This window comes from Zootoca vivipara, chromosome 4, assembly GCF_965207765.1.
Source record: "Zootoca vivipara chromosome 4, rZooViv2.hap1.1, whole genome shotgun sequence".
Classification (NCBI taxonomy): domain Eukaryota; kingdom Metazoa; phylum Chordata; class Lepidosauria; order Squamata; family Lacertidae; genus Zootoca; species Zootoca vivipara.
In genome coordinates this window covers 77,891,462-77,917,458 of record NC_142587.1, presented here as the reverse complement: position 1 = coordinate 77,917,458, position 25,997 = coordinate 77,891,462, and the positions used below count along the sequence as shown (strand labels likewise).

General features: G+C 39.3%; 1 protein-coding gene across 3 annotated transcripts in view; it reads left to right on the top strand.

Moving 5' to 3' along the window:
* Positions 1-25,997, top strand: part of B3GLCT (beta 3-glucosyltransferase) — a 70,461-nt gene that overhangs the window by 36,635 nt on the left and 7,829 nt on the right. For all 3 annotated transcript variants that reach the window (XM_088668235.1, XM_035114907.3, XM_035114902.3), the window contains 7 exons: positions 2,393-2,529; positions 3,965-4,028; positions 8,066-8,197; positions 11,300-11,369; positions 16,662-16,775; positions 18,062-18,161; positions 24,269-24,388. In XM_088668235.1, the coding sequence (XP_088524361.1) occupies positions 2,393-2,529; positions 3,965-4,028; positions 8,066-8,197; positions 11,300-11,369; positions 16,662-16,775; positions 18,062-18,161; positions 24,269-24,388 (737 nt within the window). The remainder of the gene's footprint in view (positions 1-2,392; positions 2,530-3,964; positions 4,029-8,065; positions 8,198-11,299; positions 11,370-16,661; positions 16,776-18,061; positions 18,162-24,268; positions 24,389-25,997) is intronic.

Below are 25,997 nucleotides of genomic sequence, written 5' to 3'. Positions count from 1 at the left end.
TTTTGGTACTGATTCCTCTACTTATCACTGTGCTCAAGATCAAACCTTTGAGATGTCCACGGACAAAACTACCCATGTACTGTGTTTGAATAGCAGTGGTATTAGCAACCAGTTTTTAAAAATAGAGATATTCACAGTAAGTGGCCATCTAGAAAATTACATACTAGTAGCCTAAATCAATTTGTGGAAAATTGGTAGAAAGCATTATAAAGACCAAAACTTTTAAGCAGTATCGAACAAGCCTTGCTGAAGAATCAGTCCAGCTTCTACAAAGGTAAGGTTGCCTAATCTAAATGTATAGAATTATTTAAATACATCATCAAGCCTCTGGATATGAATGAACCTTGAAAATGGTAGCAAAAATTTTGCTCCCTCTACTACACTTCACCACTCTTCTTGCATTCACAAAATATTGTGGTATTGTTTCTAAATGGTTTCCAGTGTGTGGCTAAGATAAAGTAATTACCACATATGGTCATGGAAAGGTTCTTCCATTAATTGCAGCTAACAACTGTTAATTATATGAATAAACAGCAGATTAGTGTACACTTACTCCTGTTGCTTAGTTGACAAGTTGCTGAATAGAAATTTTAGTGTACGATTACGATTCAGTATCTGTTCTAATGCCATGCATTTATTGGCCAATAACCTATCACTTCCTGGGCCAATGAATAAAACTTGTTACCACTGCTTGAGTCGTATGGGGAGGAAAGTTTGCATATGTTGTTGTTGTTGTTTAGTCGTTTAGTCGTGTCCGACTCTTCGTGACCCCATGGACCATAGCACGCCAGGCACTCCTGTCTTGCACTGCCTCCCGCAGTTTGGTCAAACTCATGTTCATAGCTTCGAGAACACTGTCCAACCATCTTGTCCTCTGTCGTCCCCTTCTCCTAGTGCCCTCAATCTTTCCCAACATCAGGGTCTTTTCCAAGGATTCTTCTCTTCTCATGAGGTGGCCAAAGTATTGGAGCCTCAGCTTCACGATCTGTCCTTCCAGGGAGCACTCAGGGCTGATTTCCTTAAGAATGGATAGTGCTGTCAGACTATTGTCACTAACTGTTCCACTGTGATCTGAAGAAGTGTGCGTGCACACAAAAGCTTATACCAAGAACAAACTTACTTGGTCTCTAGGGTGCTACTGGACATTGTTTAATTATTAATTTACATATTTCAACTGCGTCAGAGCAACACGGCTACCTACCTGAATCTGTTCCACCTACAAATATAAAACAGTAAATGACATATACAATATCAACAATGAGTGAAAGACCTCTAATTATATGAGGAGTAGTTTGCCTATCAAAGTACTGTCTGCTGGTATATATTTATCAATTCACGTGGAAGCTGCATAACACTGATAGACAAAAGCGTCAGTGATGTATCGTCCAAAAGGGCGTGCGGCATTCCATATTGGGGATTTTTGAAGGAAATGAAAAGTTTATCTGGCCTTACGTTTGACCACACAGCTTTGTAAAAAGTATGCATTAGATCAGGCATCCCCAAACTGCGGCCCTCCAGATGTTTTGGCCTACAACTCCCATGATCCCTAGCTTAGAGGAACAGTGGTCAGGGATGATGGGAATTGTAGTCCAAAACATCTGGAGGGCTGAAGTTTGGAGATGCCTGTACTAGATACCCAACAGTGTCTCTAACAAAATGAGTATCATTAGGGACAAATGTAAGGTTCTACATTGAGGTAGGAATAATCAGCTGCACAAATATAAGATAGGGGACAGCAGGCTTGCAGAAATGATTTAGGGGGTCTTAGTAGACCACAAATGTAACATGAGTCAACAGTGTGATGAAGCAGTAAAAAAAGTTAATGCTATTGTAGGCTGCATCTACAGTAGTGTCCAGGTCAAGGGAAGTAATAGTACCACTCTATTCTACTTTGGTCAGACCATACCTGGAGTACTGTGTCCAGTTCTGGGAACCACAATTTAAGAAGGCTATTGACAAGCTGGAACGTGTGCAGAGTAGGGCAATCAGGGTGATCAAGGATCTGGAAACCAAGCCTTATGAGGAATGGCTGAGGCTATGTACAGCCTGGAAAAGAGGAGATATGATAGCTATCTTCAAATATGTAAAAGTCTGTCACATGGAAGATGGAACAAGCTTGTTTTTTCCTGACCTGAACCAATAGATATAAGCTACAGGAAAGGAGATTCTGACTAAACATCAGGAAGAACTTTCTGATGGTAAGAGCTGTTTGACAGGGGAATTGACTCAGAAGGTGGTGGGCTTTCCTTCGTTTGAGGTTTTTAAGCAGAGGTCGGATGGCCATCTGTTATGGATACTATTATTGAGATTTCTGCATTGCAGGTGTTTGGACTTGACCCTTGGGGTCCCTTCCAACTCTATAGTTCTATGATTCTATTATTTTCTTCCACAGGAATATTTTTTAGGAAAAGCGTTACATGATGATGAATCTACAATTATTCACCATTATGCATTTGCAGAAAACCCTTCAATTTTTAAATTTCCAGATTTTGCTGCTGGCTGGGCACTTAGTATTCCACTTGTCAAGAAGTAAGAATTCAGTTTTGTGATCTTTCTAAATTTGTTTACTAAATGGTTGGTGTTTGTAAAATGCTCTGGAGAAGTAAAAGATTTATGTTAAACATTAAATGTCTCTATGTTTACATGTATATAAATTGAGATTAGACTTTGATCACAAATGAGCTTTTATCCAATGTTAAGTAACTGTAAACACTCTGTTCCCTTTTACTGCTTGCACTATCTCACAAGGGTATTATAAAGCACATTAATAAGCAATTACCTCTTCATAAATGTACATGTTGGGAAATACAGTAGGTATTTGCATTTAACTTTGTTTTATTAACATATAGGCAAAATTAAATGCTAGCCAAATATCTTTTAGGGGTTCTTAGTAAAATACCTGGGCAAAAGTTGAGAATATTTAAATGCTACAGATGGGGAACATAAGAAAGCAAGAAATAATTGGCTACTGAACTGTGGATCTTCTTTCTATGTCTGGAAACAAGTTGCCACAAGACTTACGCTCTTTTTGCTGCAACAGACTAAAAAGCTGCTCCTCTTGAAACTAGAAGCAAAAATATTTCTTATGGAACTATTTTTAAAATCTCAAAGACTAATCTTCATGTTTCGTTGTGGAGAAATTGACAGTGTGAAAATGCTGAATAATGAGCCTTTCTATTACCTAAGCATATGCTTCCATTTAAAAAATAGGTGATCCACAGGCCATATCCAACCCCTAGCAGTTTTTTTTATGGCTCCCAAGACAACTACCAATTTTTAATATTTTTAAAAACTTACAATTTCTTTATTACTTCTACTGACCATCATTCTTGGTTGTGGCAACAAAGTCCACAGGTCTAGGTGAAAATTTAAAGCCACCTCTGTCTTAGGTATTCAGCATTTATTTTTTCTGTTCACGTGGCAATCGCCTCTAGGCATGTAAGCATGTGGCAGAACCTCTTCCCAGTGCAGAGATATTCTTGAAAGAGCACTGCAGCTGCCTCTGCTAGCTCTCTATATCTGGGAACTGGGATAGGGTGGTATGTATAGAGGCAGTAAAAAGAGGAAGGAAATAGATGAAGCAAGGATAGTGAAAAGTGGAGAAGAGTGGATTGGAATAATAGGAATAATACATAAAAAGCAGTATTGAAGTATGCATTGTCTTTTAGGATATTATGTGTTCATGCTTCTAGGTCAGGCATCCCCAAACTTCAGCCCTCCAGATTTTTGGACTACAATTCCCATCTTCCCTGACCACTGGTCCTGTTAGCTAGGGATCATGGGAGTTGTAGGCCAAAACATCTGGAGGGCCGCAATTTGGGGATGCCTGAATCTAGGTAATGGCATGATCACTGAAAGCCTCTAGTTTGTATATACTGTATCCAATTTGTATGTGATGTGATGTGTGTGTGTATTATGTATAAAAACAACTCATTTTATTTTTATTATTTATTTTACTGCACAGGCTTGCAAAGAGGCTGAAGAATGAACCTTTGAAGTCAGATTTTACAATAGATTTAAAATATGAGGTAAGACCATTCTGTTACTCTGAAAATTTTGCTTTTGCTGTTACCTATCTTGGGTTCATGTGATAGGAGGAGGGAAATGATACAAGTGTTTATTTCCTTCCTTTGTTCATTATATGGAATAGTGAAGACCAATATGATACGCTAGTAGTGAACTTATTCTCTGAGTGCCAATCCTTATGTATCCAAAACAGCACTACCCATACATAGCAGGCTCAGGGAGAATCCAAAATTTGCAAAAGTACCAAAAATATTTTTGGGTGATGGGGATTTAAAGAGGTGAAAAATAGCAACAACCTCAGAACAGCTCACCGACAACTGAGCATGTTTTAGCACCCACATAACGCATATTGACTTTTGGGAGAAGAAAAATGGGGTGGGGGTGGTAACTGATGGAATGGAGTATACTGAAAATGGGCATGGTTGCCTAGCTGGAACTCTGAATATGAGCACTCCATGTTGAAACATTTTCTTTCAGGCTCCACATAGTATTATTTTAGCCTATGCAGATAATAGGGGATAGGATTCAAAAAGCTACTCATGCAAGGAGCTTGTGCAAACACAGTGACTTTTTACTACTTTGTTTTTGAACAGCTAGTTCCTCCATATCACACACCATTTTTGAATCTCCATTCAGTTTCCAAGGCAAAAACAACTCCAAAATAACCATGAATGCATGGAACTAGACTAGTTGTATGGTTCTTTGTTTCCTAGCTTGTATTATGCTCTCCTTGAAATCTGTGTGAACTATATGGTAAGCTACATGTGCACAAACATGTACAGAAGCATTATAAACCTTGGGAATATTCCAGTCCACAGCAAAAGTAGAACACTAATTGACATGAATCCAGCTGTGTTAGTGGTCATCCAACAAAGCTGATGCAGTCTGCAATCTGTATTCCAGCTGAAATCCATTTTGCTAATGTCCAGAAGAGAATCTAATCATGTCATGTATGCCAAACTTTCCTTCTAACTCATGCAATATTGCAGAAACCGTCTTCCACAGTTGTCTGAAAAATAATTGCTGGTAGCAGGGGAAAGGTTCATAAATACTGTATATCCCACATGTTCTCTCCTCTGCAAGATGCCAGTCAGTAGCCCGTTTTGGTGCAATGCCTTATTCATGAGCTTTTCAAAGATGACCCCATATCACCATATCAACAATACAGTGTGGTATCATGCAGTACAACCCTTTTAAAAATAGCACATTACTTCTTTCATTTATTAGCAAAAGGTATAATGAGTTGAATAGCACTCTTTGTAGGCTGTCAAACTAATTCAGACCTTTTCGGGAGCTCTGGTGCATGCCTGGACATGACAAAAAGGCTTCTGCATTCACCTGAGTGCTGGGGATTCACCTGGGAAATTGTTTCAATTCTTCAGGCTTTATTTTTAACCCATCCAGGACTACGCTGATTCAAATCCTGTCGTGCACCAAAACAGAAAGGACAGGAAAGACTCGTTCAATAACAGTTGCATAGCTGTCAAGTTTTCCCTTTTCTCGCGAGGAAGCCCTATTCAGCATAAGGGAATTTCCCTTAAAAAAGGGGAGAACTTGACAGCTATGCACAGTTGTTAAAGCAGAAGTTCTTATTTGATAGCTGTTCACTGCAAGATGTTCTGATTTAAAAGAAAGAAAGAAAGAAAGAAAAGAAAAGAAAAGATTAAATATGGGACATTTTTATCTCCCTCCCTCAAAACACAGGACATGAATTCTGCCTAACCACAATTAGCACAGATGTGCTGGATGTTAAGAAGTGAAAATTTCATCTCTAGTAGCCTCAGATTACAGGAGGGGCTTATCTGTCCTATTAGCCAGGAATATGTGTTTGAAAATGGAGCAACACATATATGTGTAGGTCTTCCTTCTTCACTTGATTTAATGATGTTCAGATTGGGGACAAGGGCATTTCTAGTGGCAGCTGGGAATCTATGCTTGTGGAATTGCAAGCTACATTTAATAGTAATGTGATATATATTTAAAGGTTAGCATTCTTTTTCCTTTTCCTGTGACAATTTATAGTAACACTAGGCATTATTGAAAGTGAAGGGAGTTGTGATATGCTCCTGTGCACTCAAAAGCATCTGATGCCTTGGGTCATTATTTCATTCCTGTTCCTTTCAACCACATTCAGTATGCTGCTATGCCTTTCCAGATGGAATATAATTCATTTTTACTGTATTCTTTTACAGCCCATCTTTTGGGTGTATTAATTCTTCCTTTTAAGGATACATGCTGAGCCCATTGTGGATTTTTTTTTACAATTAATCCTTCCAGGGTTCCTTCCCCCCCTACCTAGTATGAATCATAAGATGTCCTATTCCCATTGCTTTCTAACTTTTAACAAGCCATGAGCATCATGAGTTCTTTGCTCGTTACTGTTAAAGACTGGAAATTATCTAGGTCTTAGGACGTCTGTGGGACAAAAGCACGTGCTATAAAAATTACAAAGCAGTCAGCTCAGTCCTTAAAATTTTCCACTGATGCAGAAGAAGATTGCACACCTCTTTATCTTACGAAGTTCTGTGTGTTACATTGCCACATTGTGAAGTAGTATCAAGAAAGCACACTAATGCAATAGTCAAAATGCACATAGTTTTAAAATGTGTATTTTACAAATGTTCTTTTTCTATTTGATTGATTTCCCACAAATTCACGGACTTATTATTGTTCAAATGTTAAAAGTAGCTGCAGAGAAGAATGCGTGTCTGCACAGCTGTGAACATTTACCAACTTTCTCAGACATCTGTTCTTGTCAGTCTTAACTAAACTTATTTTCAGTTTGTGTTTTCCTCTTCTCAAGCTGGGAATAAACAATAGTCACTGAACATATGTGATGTCTCATGAGATGGCAGATACATTGGTTAGATGTAGAGATCTGTGAAAAGATTAGTGATGCAGGTGAATTTGCAGTTGGTAGAGTTTGAATTAGAAACTCCCCCAATTTGAAAAGCCTCACTATGCTTTGAGCTGAGCTGGTCACCTGTAAATGAGGGTCCAGTTCAAAATTGAATTTGCTCCTGCCGCAGCACTAGCCATTAGGGTTGAGTGCTATATCGTTCAAAACGGGTTTCAAGTCCATATTGTGATAACTGGTTTCATAATTTTTTGACCCGGCAATATATCATGAATCATTGTGTATGTGTTATGCAAAAATCACAATGTGTGAAAAGCCATGAAGCAAGATATTTCCCATCCCTGCTAACCATCCCTCCATCTCTAACCAAAATTTGTACCCTTCTCTGAGAAGAGAACTGTTAGGGCCCTCTCTGGAGCAGAGTTTGAGAGTTGTCGGAGGAGAATGGAGAAAGGCAAAGCCTCAGTGCACAAATAGAACTTTGCTAACAGAGTGTTGGATTACAGCACTCTGTCTCTAGCAAGCCCTCTCCAAGTGCTTGTTAGCCCTTATTAGATGCATAGGAAGGCTCCTAGCACAGTACAGTACAGTGTTATTTATCAAAATTTATTTGAAAATAAATAAATATATCTCATAAAATATAACAAGGCAGCTTTCAACATACAAAATGCAATAAAATCTACCTATAGATATCTATAAAACAGAATTAAAAACATCAGTAGATGCTGGAAATCTTTCCTAGTTCTTCCTGGAGATGTCAGGTATTAAACCTAAGGCCATCTGCATGCAAAGCATGTGCTCTAACACTGAGCTATAGCCCTTATTCTTCTTAAAGAGACCTTTTTTTGCTTGGGATAGGAATGGAGGCACTATGAATAAATCTAGGGTGATTGAAAGGAAAGGTTCCTGGTGTTTGACATGATATATCTGTGGTTTTATTGGGAGGAGAGCTAGTAGTTTATCAGTAGTATACTACTGTACACCTGCACACATATAATTATTCACATAAGCTCTGGTTTAAAACTTCAAAACTCTCTTACACCACAAGATAATATATGTGAGTGGATAATATATTGTTCTCCCATCTTTTTTCTAACTTCTTATACTAAAAGCCATTTGCATTGAATTTTAATAGCATGAATATATTTCAACATTAATTATACCTTTTTTGTATTTTGAAAGATTGCGCTTTATATCTGGGAGAAAGGCAGTGGACCACATCTCACCTCAGTGCCTGAGTTCTGTACAGAAGACTTTGACTCTCCTAATGCTGCTCACTGTGCCACTACATTTGCTAATTTCCTCCCACTTTGTGTAAGTATTTTCAGACTGGTTTTTTTCCTGTAAAAAGACATAAAGAGGGCCTATTTTAATCCACCTTTAACTGTTCTAATTAGTTCTTTAAAATTCCTCAAGGTTGAGGACTTTGCAAGATACTTTAGATGCAAGTAGTACAAACAGAAGTTTGCTCTTCCATTCCTCTTAGTCTTTCTGGTTATGTTATTATTACTCAGACTTGGCCTGTTGTGGTTCACATTTTGTTAAATTGGTATGATCTTGGCTTGGGCTGGAAGTTTGCAAAAATAACGCTATTTTCTTTTTCCATTCCTGACAGTGTTGTGATCTTGTTTATGTAACGAACATTGCTATTTACAGCACAGCAACTGTTATTGATCTATTTGATACTCCTATGGATATTGTAATTTGCCTGTCTAGGCATTTTAATTAATTCTTTTATTTTGAGTTCTATACTGCCTTTCTGCCAAAGCATCCAAAGCAGCTACAATTTTAAAATACTAAAACAAATGCATTATGTAAACGAAGATTAGCAAAGTCCTCTCAGGCCAGCTGGGAGCTGTTGGTGCAAGAGTTTACTTCCCTCGGCTCCCACACTTCTGCCTTTCCTGAGGGCACACAGATCTCTCTTAAGCACTACTAGGGAAGGTAGGGAAGGAGCTGCCCCAACAATATAATATGGTAATGAGGTTGGGTGGCCATTTGTCATGGATGCTTTAGATCAGGCATCCCCAAACTTTGGCCCTCCAGATGTTTTGGACTACAATTCCCATCTTCCCCCCGACCACTGGTCCTGTTAGCTAGGGATCATGGGAGTTGTAGGCCAAAACATTTGGAGGGCCACAGTTTGGGGATGCCTGCTTTAGATGAAATTCCTGCATAGCAGAGGGTTGGACTAGATGGCCCTTTGGATCCCATCTGAGTCTATGAATCTATATGTTTTTGAAAGAAGAAGCCCAAAGAAAGTGGGGTTGTGGTGAGAGGGGCAGAGAGTTAGATGAATTTTAATATAACAACAAAACAGTAAAAATCACATATTTTATAAAATAGTTTATTACAATATTAGTTTGGATGGGGATGGGGTCAGAATTCCATATACAAACTCCAGAAGTCATGAAGCCTCTTTCAAAAAACTACACTAGCACTATATGTATACTCTGCGCCTTATTTCTTCGTGGCAGAGAGAAAAATATTAAAAATAGTATAATTTTATATTTGAGTGGGGCACATAGGGGTACATGAACAACAAATGTGGCTGGCTGCCCTGGTACATCTAGTGTGAGTGGAGAGGGGAAATGAAAAAGTGTGTGCATACTGTATGTGGAGTCACAGGCAGAGTGAGATTTTTCAAAACAGGTGAAAGATATAAGATATAAGAAACTAAAAGGGTGGGTACTTTGGACTGTTGAGAAGAGCTGGAGAAGATGGCTGGAAGCAGGAAACAGGAGGAGAAAGGGAAAAGAAAGCTGACTTCTGTATAGGATCAACTATTTTGGCCCATGATTTTCTGTTTTGCTGTTATTTAATATTGGACTGTTCACTGTTGTAAGGATTGCAAGAATGCAGTGTATGAGAAGCTCTCTTTGAACAGTGGAAAGGGCTAAGTATTTATTATTTATTCACTGGCTGGATTACATTTCTTTCCCCTTCACTATTTATTGATTTATTTCCCTCAAGCCTTTCAACCTCTGTGCCCTCAATTTCATTGTTCTCTAAGCAAGCCTATGGTCCTTTGGAAAATAGTTTGGTATGTGTGTGTTTTTAACTCATAATGAAAGTCCATCCATTTTATTAAGCTCTAAAGAGAAAATGAAGACCAGTTCCATTTTTTTATTGTCTTGATTTAAATAAAGCAAAAGCCAATTATTATTTCCTGTTCATTCTTTACCTACTGTGAGGCTGTTTTATTAAAGACTGTAAGTGTGTGATGTCCTATGTTCAGAAGACTGTGTTAAAGTGGGCTAACAAGTGGACCACTAACAAAACTTTTGCAGAATAGCATTCTGCAGCATTTGTCAGTCAGTCATGCATTCCTCCACAACGCTGCATTTTTCATTCCTCCCCCCCCCTTGTCTTATTTTTTATTTCCCCCACCATTCTCTAGCCACTGAACACACTGTCCTCAATGAGCTGCTTTGGAAGTGCCTCCCCTTCATTTATGTTTCTTGCCTCTAGATATTTTTGAACTTCTGCAAACAATAGGGTTTCCCTGGGCTTACCGATACTGTCCCCTTGTGCATGCATAGTGCCATTGGCCATGTAAGACCCAGCACTCACCTCTCAAGATAAGAAATAGAGGAAATGATTATGACAATTTCCAGAGCGGTAGCCATATTAGTCTGTCACAGCAAAACCAACGAAATGTCTTCTGGCACTTTCTATCTGTTAGATGCCACACAAACTCCTTGTTTTGGGGTTAATTTTGTGTGTGTGTGTGTCGCTGAGGTCAAAGTGATGTTAGGCCACATCCTTAGTAAGGACCTAGACCCCATAGTAGTGCCACTAGAACTGTGCTGCTAGTTTCCTATGACCATTTAAAAGCCCTCTTGCCATGTGCCAAACACCTGCTGAAACAGGGGACATCCAGTTAGTACGGATGTTGGCTGATCAAAGGAAAAGGGCTAAGCCCCCACTGGGTTTCTTGAAATCCCTTGGGCTTGCTTTAAAGTAGATCTTTTGACTTCACCTGTGGTATGAATGATGGGATGATCCAGCCAAAGAAAAGTACATCAAAATCACACCGATTTCCATGGGAAAGTTAATCACATGCTTATATCCCTCCTGTTGAAATAGTGGGACTTTTCAATACCACCATGCATACTTTTGGGCTGTATTATGCCTTCAACATTCGCACCCCTGAAGTTAAATATTTCCTTTTGTTCATTTGCTTTCCTTATGTGTTGCAACTGACTTCAGCCAGAATTTCAATTAGAATTTTAGTGGATAATGCTGCTAGGCAACATTGATATTTTTGAATTTTGAAAGTATTTCTTGTTATGTTGCCTTAAACTGCTTTTTAATGTAGATTTTAGAGCTATATCTTGAGGGTATCTTTACAACAGCTTGTTCATTCAATATAAACCTGAATGTTGAAAAATGTAGCTGACATTTTATTTTTAGGGAGATCCTGTGAAGAAAACAGATATCTTTGTTGCTGTAAAAACATGCAGGAAATTCCATGGAGACAGAAGTAAGTTCCATATTTAAGGATATCTTTATATAATTTCTGCAGCTAATTTAAGCTAAATAAAATCTTGAATGCAATATAGCCCCTTTTTGGTTTTGAATATTCGTTTGTTGAAATTTTAATGTTGGAAATAACTTGTGGAGAGATTATGTGAAGTAGAGTGAAGTAAGTAAGAATATCATTTCCACTGAAAGTAATTAGTCAGTGAAGTTTTCAAAGCTATGTTATAAATCACATGTGCTAGAATTATTGGTCTGGCTTCTAAAATGTGTTCCCATTGCTTTTCATGACCTATTTAGAATGTTTTATCTGAGCAACAATGAGGAAATGTTCACTTTTTAAGAATTTAGCATGTTTCTGAAGACATTTGGTCTTTGAATCTACCTTCAGATTGCTACCAGGAACTAAATGAATATAATGGGGAAAGCTTTTTTATTTCCTAGGATTATTTTGAGGCTGTTGGTATGAAAATTGCAATGCCTTCTTCAAACTTAAAAATACTAAATGTATGGTAATTTTAAAAGCAGCTACTGAAACTGGACAGAAGTTTTACATTTTATGTCTTCCAGGAACACTAGTATAAAAAACCAAAGAACATTTACAAAACCAAGTTGGTGACTATATCCCCAGAGTATTTCAAAGGCATATATATGTCTGTATCTGAATACACACCAGGGAAGCTTATTCTAAGCTACAGCCTTTCCTAAGAAGTCAGTTTCTTTTTCCCTGGCCCACAAAAAGTACTCTGTGCCTCTTGGGTATGATTTGACAGTAAATCCTGGGATAAAATTTGTCTTGCTATATTTATTCATTGCCTTCCAAACTGAAAGGGTTCATATTTGGGTTAGTGTTTAGGGCTCGGTTCTAAACATTGTATTCAATTCAATTCAATGATCTTGAATGTGATATTTGGTCGCATAGATATTGAAAGATATTGGATGTCATAAAGCCAGGCCACCTGCCCCTAGTCTCTCCTAGTTAGAAAATGAGAACCTTGATTAATACATACTCTATATATTCTTTTCTCCTTCACCCATTAGTCAGTGGGATATTCCATAAAGTATATTTATTGCAGTGGGGAGTAGAGAATTTGTGACAAAAGCTGGAAGATATATTGGTTAAAACTGGGCGAAGCGTGACATGGAGCGAATGCGTGGACTAAAAAGCCTTTAAATGTGTTGTCTGGTGGATGGTCTCGGTGTTTCTTTGAAATTCAATATTCCTTATTTGTGAATATCGAGAGCCACAACCTTCAGCTATTCAACATTCAATAAGATGGTGGGAAGGCATTATCTTTTCATCCATTAGCAATTTTTATATCTTCTTAGCCACCTGTAGGGGATAGAGTTGCCTGAAAAGCAGGGGGGAAGTACATTTCAGACATTCTGCATCAATCTGTATGTGAAAGTGATGATGGTTTACATCTACAAAATAGAGATGTTTCATTTTTGAGATGCATTGGACATGTGACACTGAAAGAAAACCATAGGGGGTCAGCATACCTAAAAAACCTTGGTAAATTTACCGTATTCCCCCCCCCCCCTAATATACATTTGTACTTTATTGCCATCCTTCAAAAAAGGGGGGGTAATAAGATTTCCCTAACAATTTCAGGGGGGTGAATATTTACTAGTGACATTGTATTGCTAGTTGAATTATTTTTTCTTTCACCATTACTGATTTAAGTTAATGTTGTTGGCCTCTGCCTCGAGAGACAATGGACTGTGCCTGTAGTGTTGAAGTCAAACTGCTGGGGGATCACAGAGCCTGCTGTGGCTGCAGAGACTGTTAACTCGTAACTGTTGCCTCCTGTATTGTTGCTGTGTTAGCTGCACTGAAGTGCGTATGGAGGTCCTGGGTTGCCCAGACAACCAATCCCCTACCCCACCCCCGGGCTCCAAAGGAAAACAGAGCAATTCATTTGGTACCAGCTTGGCAGCAGGAGTTTTCAGAAGGACGTGTAAAGTCTCCATCCAACTACCTTAGAAAGTCCAGATTTGTGTAGGGTGTATTCCTAGGCCTTTTCTTCAATATTGTATTCATATACAGAAGTGTGTTATAGAACCGAGCTGTATAAACATTAAAGATTTAACTTTAGCAATTGTTGGGATTGAAGAACAGCTTTGGACGAGATGGCATTTCTTATGATGGCAGTGGCATAAATTTTTCCTTCATCACATTTGTCATGTATTTCATGCATCCTTTGGATGTCAAACAGTTTGGTAGGGCGTAAGGCAAACTAATCCAGCTGTGTCCCATTTTAAGGGAAATCAGCCTTTAGTGTTTTTCTCTGCTTTTAGTGATATTCTTACTTACATCCCTCTTCTTCATATAATCTCTCCACAAGTTATTTCCAACATTTAAATTTCAACAAACGAATATCCAAAACCAAAAAAGGGACTATAGAGATAGCAATAGATCTTCAGAAGTCAAATTTTGAAGTTCTGTTAGCTCACAGAAGTTGTTCTGTGCACTTACTGGTTTAGCTGAATGCAGCCCTTGGTAGTTTGGCCATGGATCCGTGGCCCGAATGTTTTTCACTGTGGTAGCTGGTACTCTTTTCTGAGCGATGAATTGCATGCACGCCAACATGTTTACCTTAGAATCCGGGACATGGCCCTGCTTCTGGATGAGTCACATGACCCATGTGAGATGAAGGAGCCTCAAAATGTGTGTTTTGAGGAAAACGTGTGGGGTTGCAACCTCATGCAATATCACAGTCCCTTGCGTTTTGGGGCGTGTCACATGCAATATCATAGTCGCTTGTGTTTTCATGCATTTTTGGCAGCCGTGCTTAGAGCATGGTGCCCCAAACCATACAGATAAAGAATGCCACAATGGCCTAGTTCACTTATCATAGTAAACAACAGTGAATGATTTGCCGTAAATGTGCCAAGCTAGGATGTTTTGCTCCTCCCTGTTTGTGCTGGGGAGAAACCAACTACAATCCGTAGCTTACTCTGTTTTGTCCAACCAGGAATGGTGATTTGCTTCACTCCTAACAAATCACAATCTGTAGCCAAGGGTTGTTCTTGACTTACAGATCATAGCTTGACTGAGGGGGCCCAATGTGACATCCTGATGCCATGTGACATCCTAAGGAGCCAGGGGGTAAAGCCAAATGCCTTCTGAACATTGAAGGGGTCTGGCCCCCTCAAAGAAACACATTGGGGCCCCCTCAAAGGGCTTCATTCCCTAGGAGCTGGGCCTATGGTAGTTTGTTAGAAGTGAAACCAATCATAATCCCTTGTTTAGATGCAGCCAGGGATAATTTGCTTCCTCCCACCACAAGCCAAGAGACATGGAGCAAAGCAAAACTGGAGCAATTAACTCATGCACAGCAAGCCATGCTTTATATTTTACCATGGCATGCAAACAAGGCCACTAAACCCAGAATAAAACAGCAGTCCATGATAATAAAGGCAAGCCATTAAAAGTCATAGAAGCCATTGTTAATTAAACGCTGAGTTTGGAGGTTTTGGGGGTTTTTTTAAGACAGATAACCTGGCAGCTAAATGATATAATAGCACATAATGATAAATTATAATGTGTGTACAAGGCAAATGGAACCAGTGTGGTTACAATCACTGGAGTAGGACTGGGAAGGCCCAATTTCAAGTGGCGATCCAGTCATGAAAGTCATAGAATGACTTTGGGTCAACGATTTCTCAGCCTGACCTATCTCAGAGAGCAAATGTGAAGATAAATTTGGGGGTGGGTTAAAACAATGTACTCCAGGGGTCCCCAAACTAAGGCCCGGGGGCTGGAATCGGCCCAATTGCCTTCTAAATCTGGCCCACGGATGGTCCGGGAGTCAGCATGTTTTTACATGAGTAGAATGTGTCCTTTTATTTAAAATGCATCTCTGGGTTATTTGTGGGACATAGGAATTCATTCATATTTTTTTTCCAAAATATAGTCCGGCCCCCCACAAGGTCTGAGGGACAGTGGACCGGCCCCCTGCTGAAAAAGTTTGCTGACCCCTGATGTACTCTCTTGGGAGGAAAGGGTGGGATATAAATATAAATAAATGAACAAACATTCCCAAGTTGCAGGTTCCAGAACCTTGCAGTGGTGAATTAAATTTTACAACATCCAGACAACATTCTAATTTGAATGTAAAGAGCCATTCCTAGATGAAATTATATGAAAGCAGAAATAAATGAATAGCAGTCCTGAAAGTACTTGTATAAAATGTGTACTCAAGGTGGATGATATTCTAGAAGAAAAGTCTAAAAATTGTCCTTGCTAAATAGCTTTTGTTGCCTGGCCCTCATGCAAGCAAATTGCTTGCTATCAAATTTCCTATGCTACCAAGTGGTATGCAAAATACATAGTCAACAAAAGCGTAAAATCTAGCCAAAATCTGTAAATATAATTGAAACTAATACCGGTAGTGCAGTTTAATCTAGCTGTAATAAATTACTAAAACAACTTTAAAAAATTACAATGCTACTGCTTCGTTAAAATACCAGTGCAATCTTAAAACATCCCTAAACTTTATACATTTATAACTCCTAGTTTGTTAAACATGTTAGTGGTTAGTATTTAAGAGACATCAACAAATCTGTTTACTTAAGGTTCTGCTTCATGCTCATGTGTAATACTGAATCTGCTGTAGAAAAACCACCATTACGCTTTGGTACCTAGTCTTTGGCTCATTTGAGGCATTGCACCAAACAGTGGTTTCCACTAATCAATGTATTTAGAACTCAGGCAAAGTTTGAGCTTCCAAATATACAGGTAAATTTAAAGGTGCTTGTCTGCTTCTGTTTTCTGTTTGTTTTTAAACTCAAGTCTTCGAGTGTAGTAGCTCCAAGTTTGCTGAGAGAAGGCAACAGTTGCAACCATGGTTTGCGTATTAATACAAAAAAATTGTGGCATAAACCAGAGTTTTCAGAATTACTTTCTGAGTTTGCTTTTCTGGCTAATTGCAAACCATGTGTAGTCAATTCAGACATCATGCTAAACCATAGCTCAGTTTCTTTAATCATTGCCCATATTAATTCAAACAACCCTACGCAATGTGATGGGGGAAAGTGGAAGGTTTTGTAATATTTTCAGAATTTTATTTTATTTATACCAGTTTATATACTGCCCTCTTATGCAGTGCAGTGTACAGCAATATAAGAACATAACTTAAGAAGGTTAAGTGTTCAACTAATTTTGTGGCTTATTTTAATGAAGCATTGTTTAATAACCTTTCTAAACGCTTACCAGTAATCAAACTTTAATGTTGCACGGGTTTAACTTTTGCATACAACAAGCGTGCCAGTATGCTTGTTTATTTTTCAGTACCTATTGTAAAGCAGACCTGGGAAAAAGAGGCCACTCTTATTGAATACTACAGTGATTATGCAGAAAGTTCAATACCCACTGTTGATTTAGGAGTGCCAAATACTGATAGAGGTACGTTTTAACACAATGTGATATTATTTTGCATGAGTAATACAGTGTTTTCATAACAGAATCTGCACAAGAAGATGAGCTGCCTAATTTATTTCCCATGAGGTGGCCTGTGAGTCTGCCAGTGAGATAAGGAGGCACAAAGACAAGACTCTTTTTGTGGGACTGATTACAGTGCGATTCAGCTGGAGGCAGCACCAGCAAGTGCTCTACCAGTTTGGGAGTGCAGAGGAAGAAATTCCTCCTACTTTTGCTGCTGCTGCTGCTGCTGCTGCTGCTGCTGCTGCTGCTGCTGCTGCTGCTGCATACATTCATCATGAATGTGAATGTGTGAAATTCATCATGTGTGAAAATAGCAGCCCCCTATTCTGTTCATCTGCCTGCCTTTGTGAAATCAGCTTTCAGGACACCAGTTTCCTCCTTCCCATATCTATTTGCATGATTACAAATTCTGCCTTCTGACTGAACAAGACTAAGGAGAAAGGTGGAAGGAGGCAGGTGCTTGAAAGAAAGTAGGATAGAAATCAGCTGATAGGTGTAAAGAGGCTGGGGGAGGAAGAAGCCAAGGACCAAGGAAAAAACAAATTTGGAAAGGATTGAGGAAAGAAAGGGAGACCTAAGAAACACCGTAATTTGAGCCTAGTTTTAGATGCCCGTTTGAAATTGCTGGATATCAAAAATTAGCAAGAATGGTAAGCTTTGACCCTTAAGCACATACCTACTCCATGGCATACTCCTCCTGTGCCCCCTCCCTGCATGCCTCAAGCCCTCCATGCCCACTGCTGAAGGGGCATGGTAAGGTGCAGCAGGCAAGGCACAACTCAAATGTAAGAGTTTGACAAGCTGGGGTGCCTCCAATTTATGTCATACTCTCAGGGCCGTCTTAAGCGCCCCTGGCGCCGTGGTGCGCCGGATCCCTCCGGTGCCCTCCCGCCCTGTTTCCCAGCGCGGTGGGCAGGCAGGCACAGTGCGGTTGCCGTGGGCGCAGCTGTGCGGCGGGCGGGCCGGCCAGCGGGTGGGCACAGCTCGCGGCGCCCTCCTGGCGGGCCGGCGCCGTGGTGCCCTGCACCACCCAGCCTTGCCGTAGGGCCGGCCCTGCATACTCTTTATTGCAGGAAATCCATATATTTATATATCTGAATGATGGGGATGAAGGAGGTGCAACCCAGCCCTAATCTGAACACATGACAAAGATTATTTTGAAGAGTGTTAAGAATGTTTTTTTTTATAATCATCACACTATATGTCTAATTATTGAATTCCTTTACTTTTTTGTGTTTCATGTCTAGGTCATTGTGGGAAGACTTTTGCCATTTTGGAAAGGTTTCTAAAGCACAGCCCTGCTGCAACACCTTGGTTAGTCATTGTGGATGATGACACTTTGATAAGGTATGCATTTCAGAATTAGATGAAGCTAAACCGTATGTTGCTTTATGAGTCAACTTGTTCAAAAGTCACTATTGCAGAGCTAACAGGCATTGTGCAGTTTCCAAGTGTGCAGTTTTTCCAACAGAAAGCATGAACATTTATGAGTCAATGCAATATTTTCCTGTCGTACAGGAAATCCAAGCAACGTAACAGTAAATTAAAAACATCTCTCAAATGGTAGATTAAAAATACTATTGGATACATGAAATGCTCATTGTGGCAGAAAATTGGATTTGTGTATTGAAGGATGGTAAATTGGCAACATTTCCCCATCACTGGGATTTGTTACTCTAAATGAACTAGAAGTTATGACTGGGAGACAACAGCAGCAATCTAGGAAAGTACCATATTTTTAAATTCCTGGTGTATTTTGAGTAAAACCCTTGTTCAAGTTGAACAGTTTTCCGAATTCTTTTGGTGTCCACAGCCAAAAAAAACATTTTTGTGTCTCTGAAGATAAGACAGCTGACCTGTTCAAAACTACTTTGCAAAAAGGTAACTTTTGCATAACATAGTGAATGGCAAGTTGTACAAGGAGAAAACTACATCTTCTGCTCCCTCTGCTATGCCTCCTAGGCCTTTCTGGAAGATATGGGGATGTTCCTGAACAAGTTGGGCTCTGGTTCAGCGGGCTTCAGAGAGGACCCTTTCCACTCTTGCAACTTTGAATCCAACTTGCAACTGTCTTTTGCAACTGTTTTTTCTCCTTGCATATTTTTGAGGCTTTTTTTATCCTGTGTGATCAAATTCTGTTACACTGAGATATTGAAATAAATAATATAGTACTATCCTCAAAGGTCAGGATTATAATATTAAAAATTGAGTCCCAGTAAAAGATGAGAAACTTAAAGCATACAATGTACGATTGACAGTTGAATTTTCTAGTTAATTTAAGGAAAAGTATACCATTTACTGGTTGCATGAGAGCAAAAAAAAAAAAACCCACAAATGGGTATGCAGAAATAACCAATAGTGAGAAATAGAAACTCTGACATATGTTTAAAACTGAACCATTTTTTTTCATATTTGTTGAACTGAAGATTCAGTGTTGCAAGCAATAATTTTATCTTTTGCAAAAGAAGCACTGGCCTAGAAACGACAAATTGTAGCACGAAAAGGTATGCCTAATAGGCTGGTTTCTGTAAGACTATCTGATGCCTGCTAATTTAATCCACTTCCAATACAAGCTATTTTTATATAATCTACCACAACGTGTTATAGAAATGTCAACATGTTATCCTATGTCTTCTCTGTACAAACCTCTTAAAATTCACGCTCATTCTTACTGAGAAAAGATCACATCATCTTGCCTCTTTGATTTGTTTTATTTTCTTTGAATAGCTCTATCTCTTTGCACTTAGAGGCTATTACAAAAGAGTACTTCTTATCCTTGGAAGAGGCATAGTAAGTAGAGTGTGTGCTACACTTTAGCCAGCAACAGCCGCAATCGGGGCAGTTGTCACTGTCAGGTTTCGAATTTGGAGGGCTGGAAATAGGAGTGTTGAGCTTCTTGGAATTCTTTTCTAGCATTAGTCTGTGTGGGTCTCAGAAACAACAATTCATTGATGTCTTGATGCCAAAGTCAGATGAACTATCAGAGGCATCATTTTAAAACATAATTCCGTCCATTCTTGGGATGCATAGTTTTCTACCCACAGTGGCAGCAAAGTCAGTAGGAAATCAGTCACACAACAGATACTTACATATAAATAAATGGCAGTCGAAGAAAAAAGAGGTCAGACCCATGCTGGCTGAGATGTTGGGCCTCTCATTCAATCTTGACCCTTGTATCTCCCCAGAACGGATATTTTGTTGTTGTTGTTACAAATATATCAATCATAATAAATCTAACAAATATAAAAGCATAATAAAACATCAAACATTAAAAATTCCCTTCAGGAGTCTTCTAAAAGTTGTATAGTTATTTATCACCTTGACATCAGATGGGAGGGCATTCCACAGGGTGCCACTACCAAGAAAGCCTTCTGCCTGGTTCGCTGTAACTTCACTTATCTCAGTGAGGGAACCGCTGGAAGGCCCTTTCCGGGCTGAACGAGGGGGGTGGAGATGCTCCCTCAGGTATATGGGGCAGAGGCTTTTTAGGGCTATAAATGTGAGCACCAACACTTTGAATTGTGCTCGGAAACATACTGGGAGCCATTATAGATCCTTTAGGACTGGTGTTATATGGTCCCGGCGGCTGCTCCCAGTCACCAGTCTAGCTGCTACATTGTGGATTGATTGTAGTTTCTGAATCACCTTCAAAGGTAGCCCTGTGTAGAGCGCACTGCTGTAATCCAAGCAGGAGATAACCAGAGTGTGCATGACTTTGATGAGACAGTGCACAGGCAGGTAGGATTTCAGCCTGCATACCAGATGGAACTGGTATCCAGCACTCCTGGACACAGAATTAACCTGTGCCTCCATGGACAGCTGTGAGTCCAAAATGACCCCCAGCCTGTGTACCTGGTCCTTTAGGAGCACTGTTACCCCATTCAGGACTAGGGAATCCTCCACATCTGCCCACCCCATGTTCCCCAGAAACAATATTTTTGTCTTGTCAGGATTCAACATATATCCGTTAGCTGCCATCCATCTCCAGACACTCACATAGGGCATTCACCGCCCTCACTGGTTCCAATTTAAATGATTTAAATCTGGATTGGGAAGCACCCAGTAGATGCTTTTGGCCTCTCTCTTTTTTCTTTTTGCAATTTTTCAGTTTGTGTTGTACATCTAATTTGAGCCTCTGTTCCAGTTACTTTTAAGTAATCTCCAGGCTCCCTGTTGATCCTCCTAATGGCATGCTGTAGCTTTTCTTCAACTTTCCTTTTTCTTTTTATGTATCTAAGCTAGACAGTGGTTGACAAATTGGTTCCAAATAAATATACCCTGTTGATTAATATTTGCTGCTTGAATGCTAAATATTTTTATAGACCACCCTTGAATGCAAATGTAATAAAATGTAACTAGCTGTCCTCTAAATATCCTTGAAACTAGCTATATTTCCACTGTATTCTCTCAGAAAACTGTTCTGTGTAACTCAAAAGTCTTGATATTTATTTTGGCACATACATACACATCTCTTGTAAAAGAGAAAAGTACAGTACTGTGGTTTTGAGGGGGAAATATTGTTTCACTATGAATCATTTGCATAATAAACATTTTCCCAAGAACTGTAAGGAAAATATCCTACTGATGTATGTTTGATAAAATATGGAAATACCAAAAGCTATAAAATATATCAAATAAGAAGAGGTCCTCTATAAGTGGAAGCATAACTATTTTTAATTTGTATTTAATCATATATTACAGTCATGGGAATTCTTACAGCATGTAATGAGGCTACCTGTGGAGCAAAATCTAAGCCATTCATAAACCATTTCTTGAGGGGAAAACCAGCTTAAAAGAAAGAAATCATAGAGTCAGAGAATTCCAACTCTAGAGTTGGAAGGGCCTCTGACGGTCATCTAGTCCAACCCCTGCATTGCAGGAGTCTCATATAAAGAATCCATGACATATGACCATTCAACCTCTGCTTAAAAACCTCAAATGAAGAAGAGCCCACCACCTTCCAAAGGAGCCTGTTCAACTGTTGAACAGCTATTATTATCAGAAAGTTCTTCTGGTATTTAATCTGAATCTCCTTTCTTGTAGCTCGAATCCATTGGTTCAGGTCTTGCCCTTCAGAGCTAAAGAAAAGCTTGCTCCATCTGCCCTGTGACAACCCTTTCGATATTTGAAGGTGGCTATCGTAACTCCTCTTAGTCTCATCTTTTCCAGGGTGTACATACCCAGCTCCCTAAACTGTTGTGCTTGGTTTTCAGACTTTTGCCATCTCGGTCACCCTCCTCTACACACGTTCCTGATTGTCAATATCCTTCTTAAATTATGGAGTCCAGAACTGGACACAGTACTCCAGGTGTAGTCTAACCAAGGCAGAAAAGAGCAGTACTATTACTTCGCTTGGTCTGGGCACTATACTTCTGTTGATACAGCCTAGAATGCCATTAGCTTTTTCTGTTGCTGTTAAGCTTGTGGTCTACTATAAGACCCCTGGATCCTTTTCACATGGACTACTGACAAACCAGGTGTCCCTCTCCCCCATCTTATATTTGTAAAATTGGCTGTTCCTGTCTTACATTTCTCCCTATTGAAATTCATTTTGTTAGTTTGGACCCAGTTCTCCAATCTGTTAAGGTCATGTTGAATCCCAAGTCTGTCTTCTGCAGCATTAGTTACCCTTATCGGTTTGGCGTCATCTGCAGATTTGATTAACACCCCCTCAATTCATCCAAGTCATTTATAAAGACATTGGCAGCACCCCACCTTTTCTGAAATTTGCTTTTGTTGTAACATTTTTATGTTCCCCCATGCAGTTGGATAAAAGAGCTTATACTGTAGCACATGTTCCCAGTGCCTTTAGTGATACCAAAGTAATTTGCATGTTTGAATAATTTACCTTAAAACACATGTTCATAGACAATAGATTTCAAGATGATGGACTATTTCTCAGCCTAGCTTGAGGCCCCAACATAATACAAGCTTTGATGATGTTCTGGTACAATGTACCTTTCACTAACACAGTATTTTTAAGAAGGTGTCAGAGCTGGCTCAACAGCTGTATGGGGGAGTGGTAACTGAGTCTGGCACTAGCATCACCATTCCAGTTGCTGTGGAAGCACCATCTAGAAGCTCCGTAATTTTCCAGCACAACAGTTCATAGGATTTGGATGGTTCTACATTTTGAGACCAGAAATACCTCTTTCATAACATGAAATACAATATTAAAAAATTCCTTCAGTAGCACCTTAAAGACCAACTAAGTTTTTATTTTGGTATGAGCTTTCGTGTGCATGCACACTTCTTCAGATACACTGAAACAGAAGTAACCAGACCCTTATGCATACTCAGAGGGTGGGGGTGGGGTGATGGGAATGGGTGATGGGCTGATAGGAGTGGTAAACCTGTTGATGACTGTTAACGACTGTTAATGACTGCAATTGGTCTTGCGGGAAAAAGCAAGGGCTGAGGTGCTAAAGAAAGCTTGATCATGTATAATGAGATAAGAATCCTATGTCTCTGTTCATACCAGGTGTCTCCATGGTTTTAAGCTTGGTAATGAGTTGCAATTCAGCAACTTCTCTTTCCAGTCTGTCCATTTATCCTTTGGCGTAGGGTTTGGCCTGTTTGTCCAATATAGAGAGCTGAAGGGCACTGTTGGCAAAGGATAAATGGACATAAATCTGACATCAGGAATCACAAGACAGAGAAACCAGTAGGAGAACACTTCAATCTCCCAGGACATTCTATACAAGATCTCAAAGCAGCTGTTTTATTACAGAAAAAATTCAGAAACAGACTGGAAAGACTATCAGCCCATCACCCATTCCCATCACACACACACACCCCCACACACCCTCTGAATATACATAAGGGTCTGGTTACTTCTGTTTCAGTGTATCTGAAGAAGTGTGCATGCACACGAAAGCTCATACCAAAACAAAAACTTAGTTGGTCTTTAAGGTGCTACTGATGGAATTTTTAAATTTTGTTTCGACTCAGACCAAGCCCAACACGGCTACCTACCTGTAACATGAAATACAATAGTTCTCTGAACCTGCTTAATTTTGTTTGAGGTTGCTCTGAAATATAAATGCATTAAAATTATATACCCTGACATGAAAGATTTATTTTTTATGAATATCTATTTGTCTTTTGAACTCTGAAATCATTCCTGCTTGCCATCCTTAGGGAATGGTCTGAGGGAAACTATGGATATTTATTATGAAGTAAAGACACTGTGTGTCAGACAAACTTAAATATTCCTTTTAAAGTAATATTTCATTAAATATATAGATCTGACTTCAAAGCAAACCCAAGAGGATTTTTATATTATTATTAGGAGGCAGGGTGGTGAAACAACTTCTTAAAATAATCAGAAGACGTTCATTTTAGTCTTCAATGTCAACAATTAATCTGCACGTTTTGTTTAGGCTGACAGCTTAAGAGCTTTGGAATTGCTTAAAGGAATTAAGTGTATTTGAATATGCTGCTTCATCTTTTAGCATTTCTAGGCTCCAGAAATTTCTCAGCTGCTATGACCCAACTGAGCCAGTGATCATTGGAGAACGCTATGGCTATGGATTGGGGTCAGGAGGCTATAGTTATATCACTGGTGGAGGAGGGTAAGTTGTTTAACTAAATCAGAATTGGGACTTTTTTATTTATTTTACAAAAACATTTCTGTACCACTATATCATAAAAAATATATCACAGTCACAACAATATAAAAACATAAAGCCAAGCTATAAAATCATAGAAAGTTAATGAAAGTTAGAAGCAAAAAGAAATGAAAAACAAACACTGATAGACCATTGTGGGTGATGTACTCTTAATTGCCTGTGTGGGCCTAGCAGAAGAGAAAAGGTTTTGGCAGGCATTTCACTACCTTTGCTTTTAAATGTTTTATAAATGATTAAGGGTGGGCCATGAGGTACCCAAGCTTGTTTATGAGACCATATTGTTCAAGGTGATAAAAAGAAAAAAGGGGTTGTGATCAGCTCCCAAAGGATCCCTCGCAATTGGACGAATGGGTAGTAAAATGGTAAATACAATTCATTGTGTACAACTGTAAAGTGATGCGCATTAGGGCAAAATAAAATGATCATTTCACATGGGAGCTGTGAATAAGTTCCATGCACAGGAGAGGCAGGTAAAATCATGTATTGAGGTGGCTGCCTCACCTGTTCACTCAAGACTGCTGGTGCAATGCTGCATTCTTCTGCTGGGAAAGAAAGTTCTTTGCAGCTGCAGCCCTCTCTCATCTCAGGCAAGGTGTTTCAGGGTGCTTTGTTTCCAACACGAGGAGGCATCAGCAGTGGAATACCCAGCCAAATGACTGCAGCATAGCAGCATTAGAGTCTCTGCTATGCTCAGGAGGCATGTACATTAACAACTTTCTACGCATTCGCAGTGCGTTGAGTCTCTTTTTGATACACAGTTGTCTTGGCTGTTACCCTGCTAAGAAAAATCAGTTGAGAGAGAAATGCTGTTCTTATCATCTTATGAAATAACTTACAGCGTCAAAAGGAGTGACTTTAAGATTCTAATAATCTTAAAGCACACGGTTAGTGGCTTGGGTAAATATTTTCACAAGCAACTGGATACCCTTCTTAACTTTCTCAGGTTGTGATGAGCCTAGCTTTTCTGAACTGAAATAGACATATGACCAAGCATTCTGTTTGGTATTGACATTACTTTTAAACACAGAGGTGAAATAGGAATATGTTTCTAATATCAAAGGAGCCACTGACTGTGATATATAGTTACAACTGATACCAAGAGCTAGTTCACATGTACTGTAATGCTAAGCCAAACCATAGTTTAGGGTTAATGTGAAGTTCCGCAAAGAGCAGATTGCAGTGGTTGCTATCCTCCCCTGCTTCTCCTGCTGCTGTACTGCTGTGTACTAAGCCATGAACTGTAAACTCAAGTTGTCTGGAGAAAAAAAACCATTAGCCCAGGTTTGGATGATGTCCTAAGCCAAACCATTGCTTAGCAGCAACATGACCAGAGGAGGAACAAAGCAGTTGAGATCTCTGTGGGATCACACACACTCACCTGCTAACTACAGTAAAAACCATGGTTTAACTTACCATTTCATGTGAACCAGCTCTAGATCACTAGTGATATTCACCATATAAAGGAGTGTTCACAACCAATCTTCCTTCATTCCTATGAGTATCACGACCCAAGTGTTAATTTTACCAAACACCTTTTGTGCTAGTAGACTAT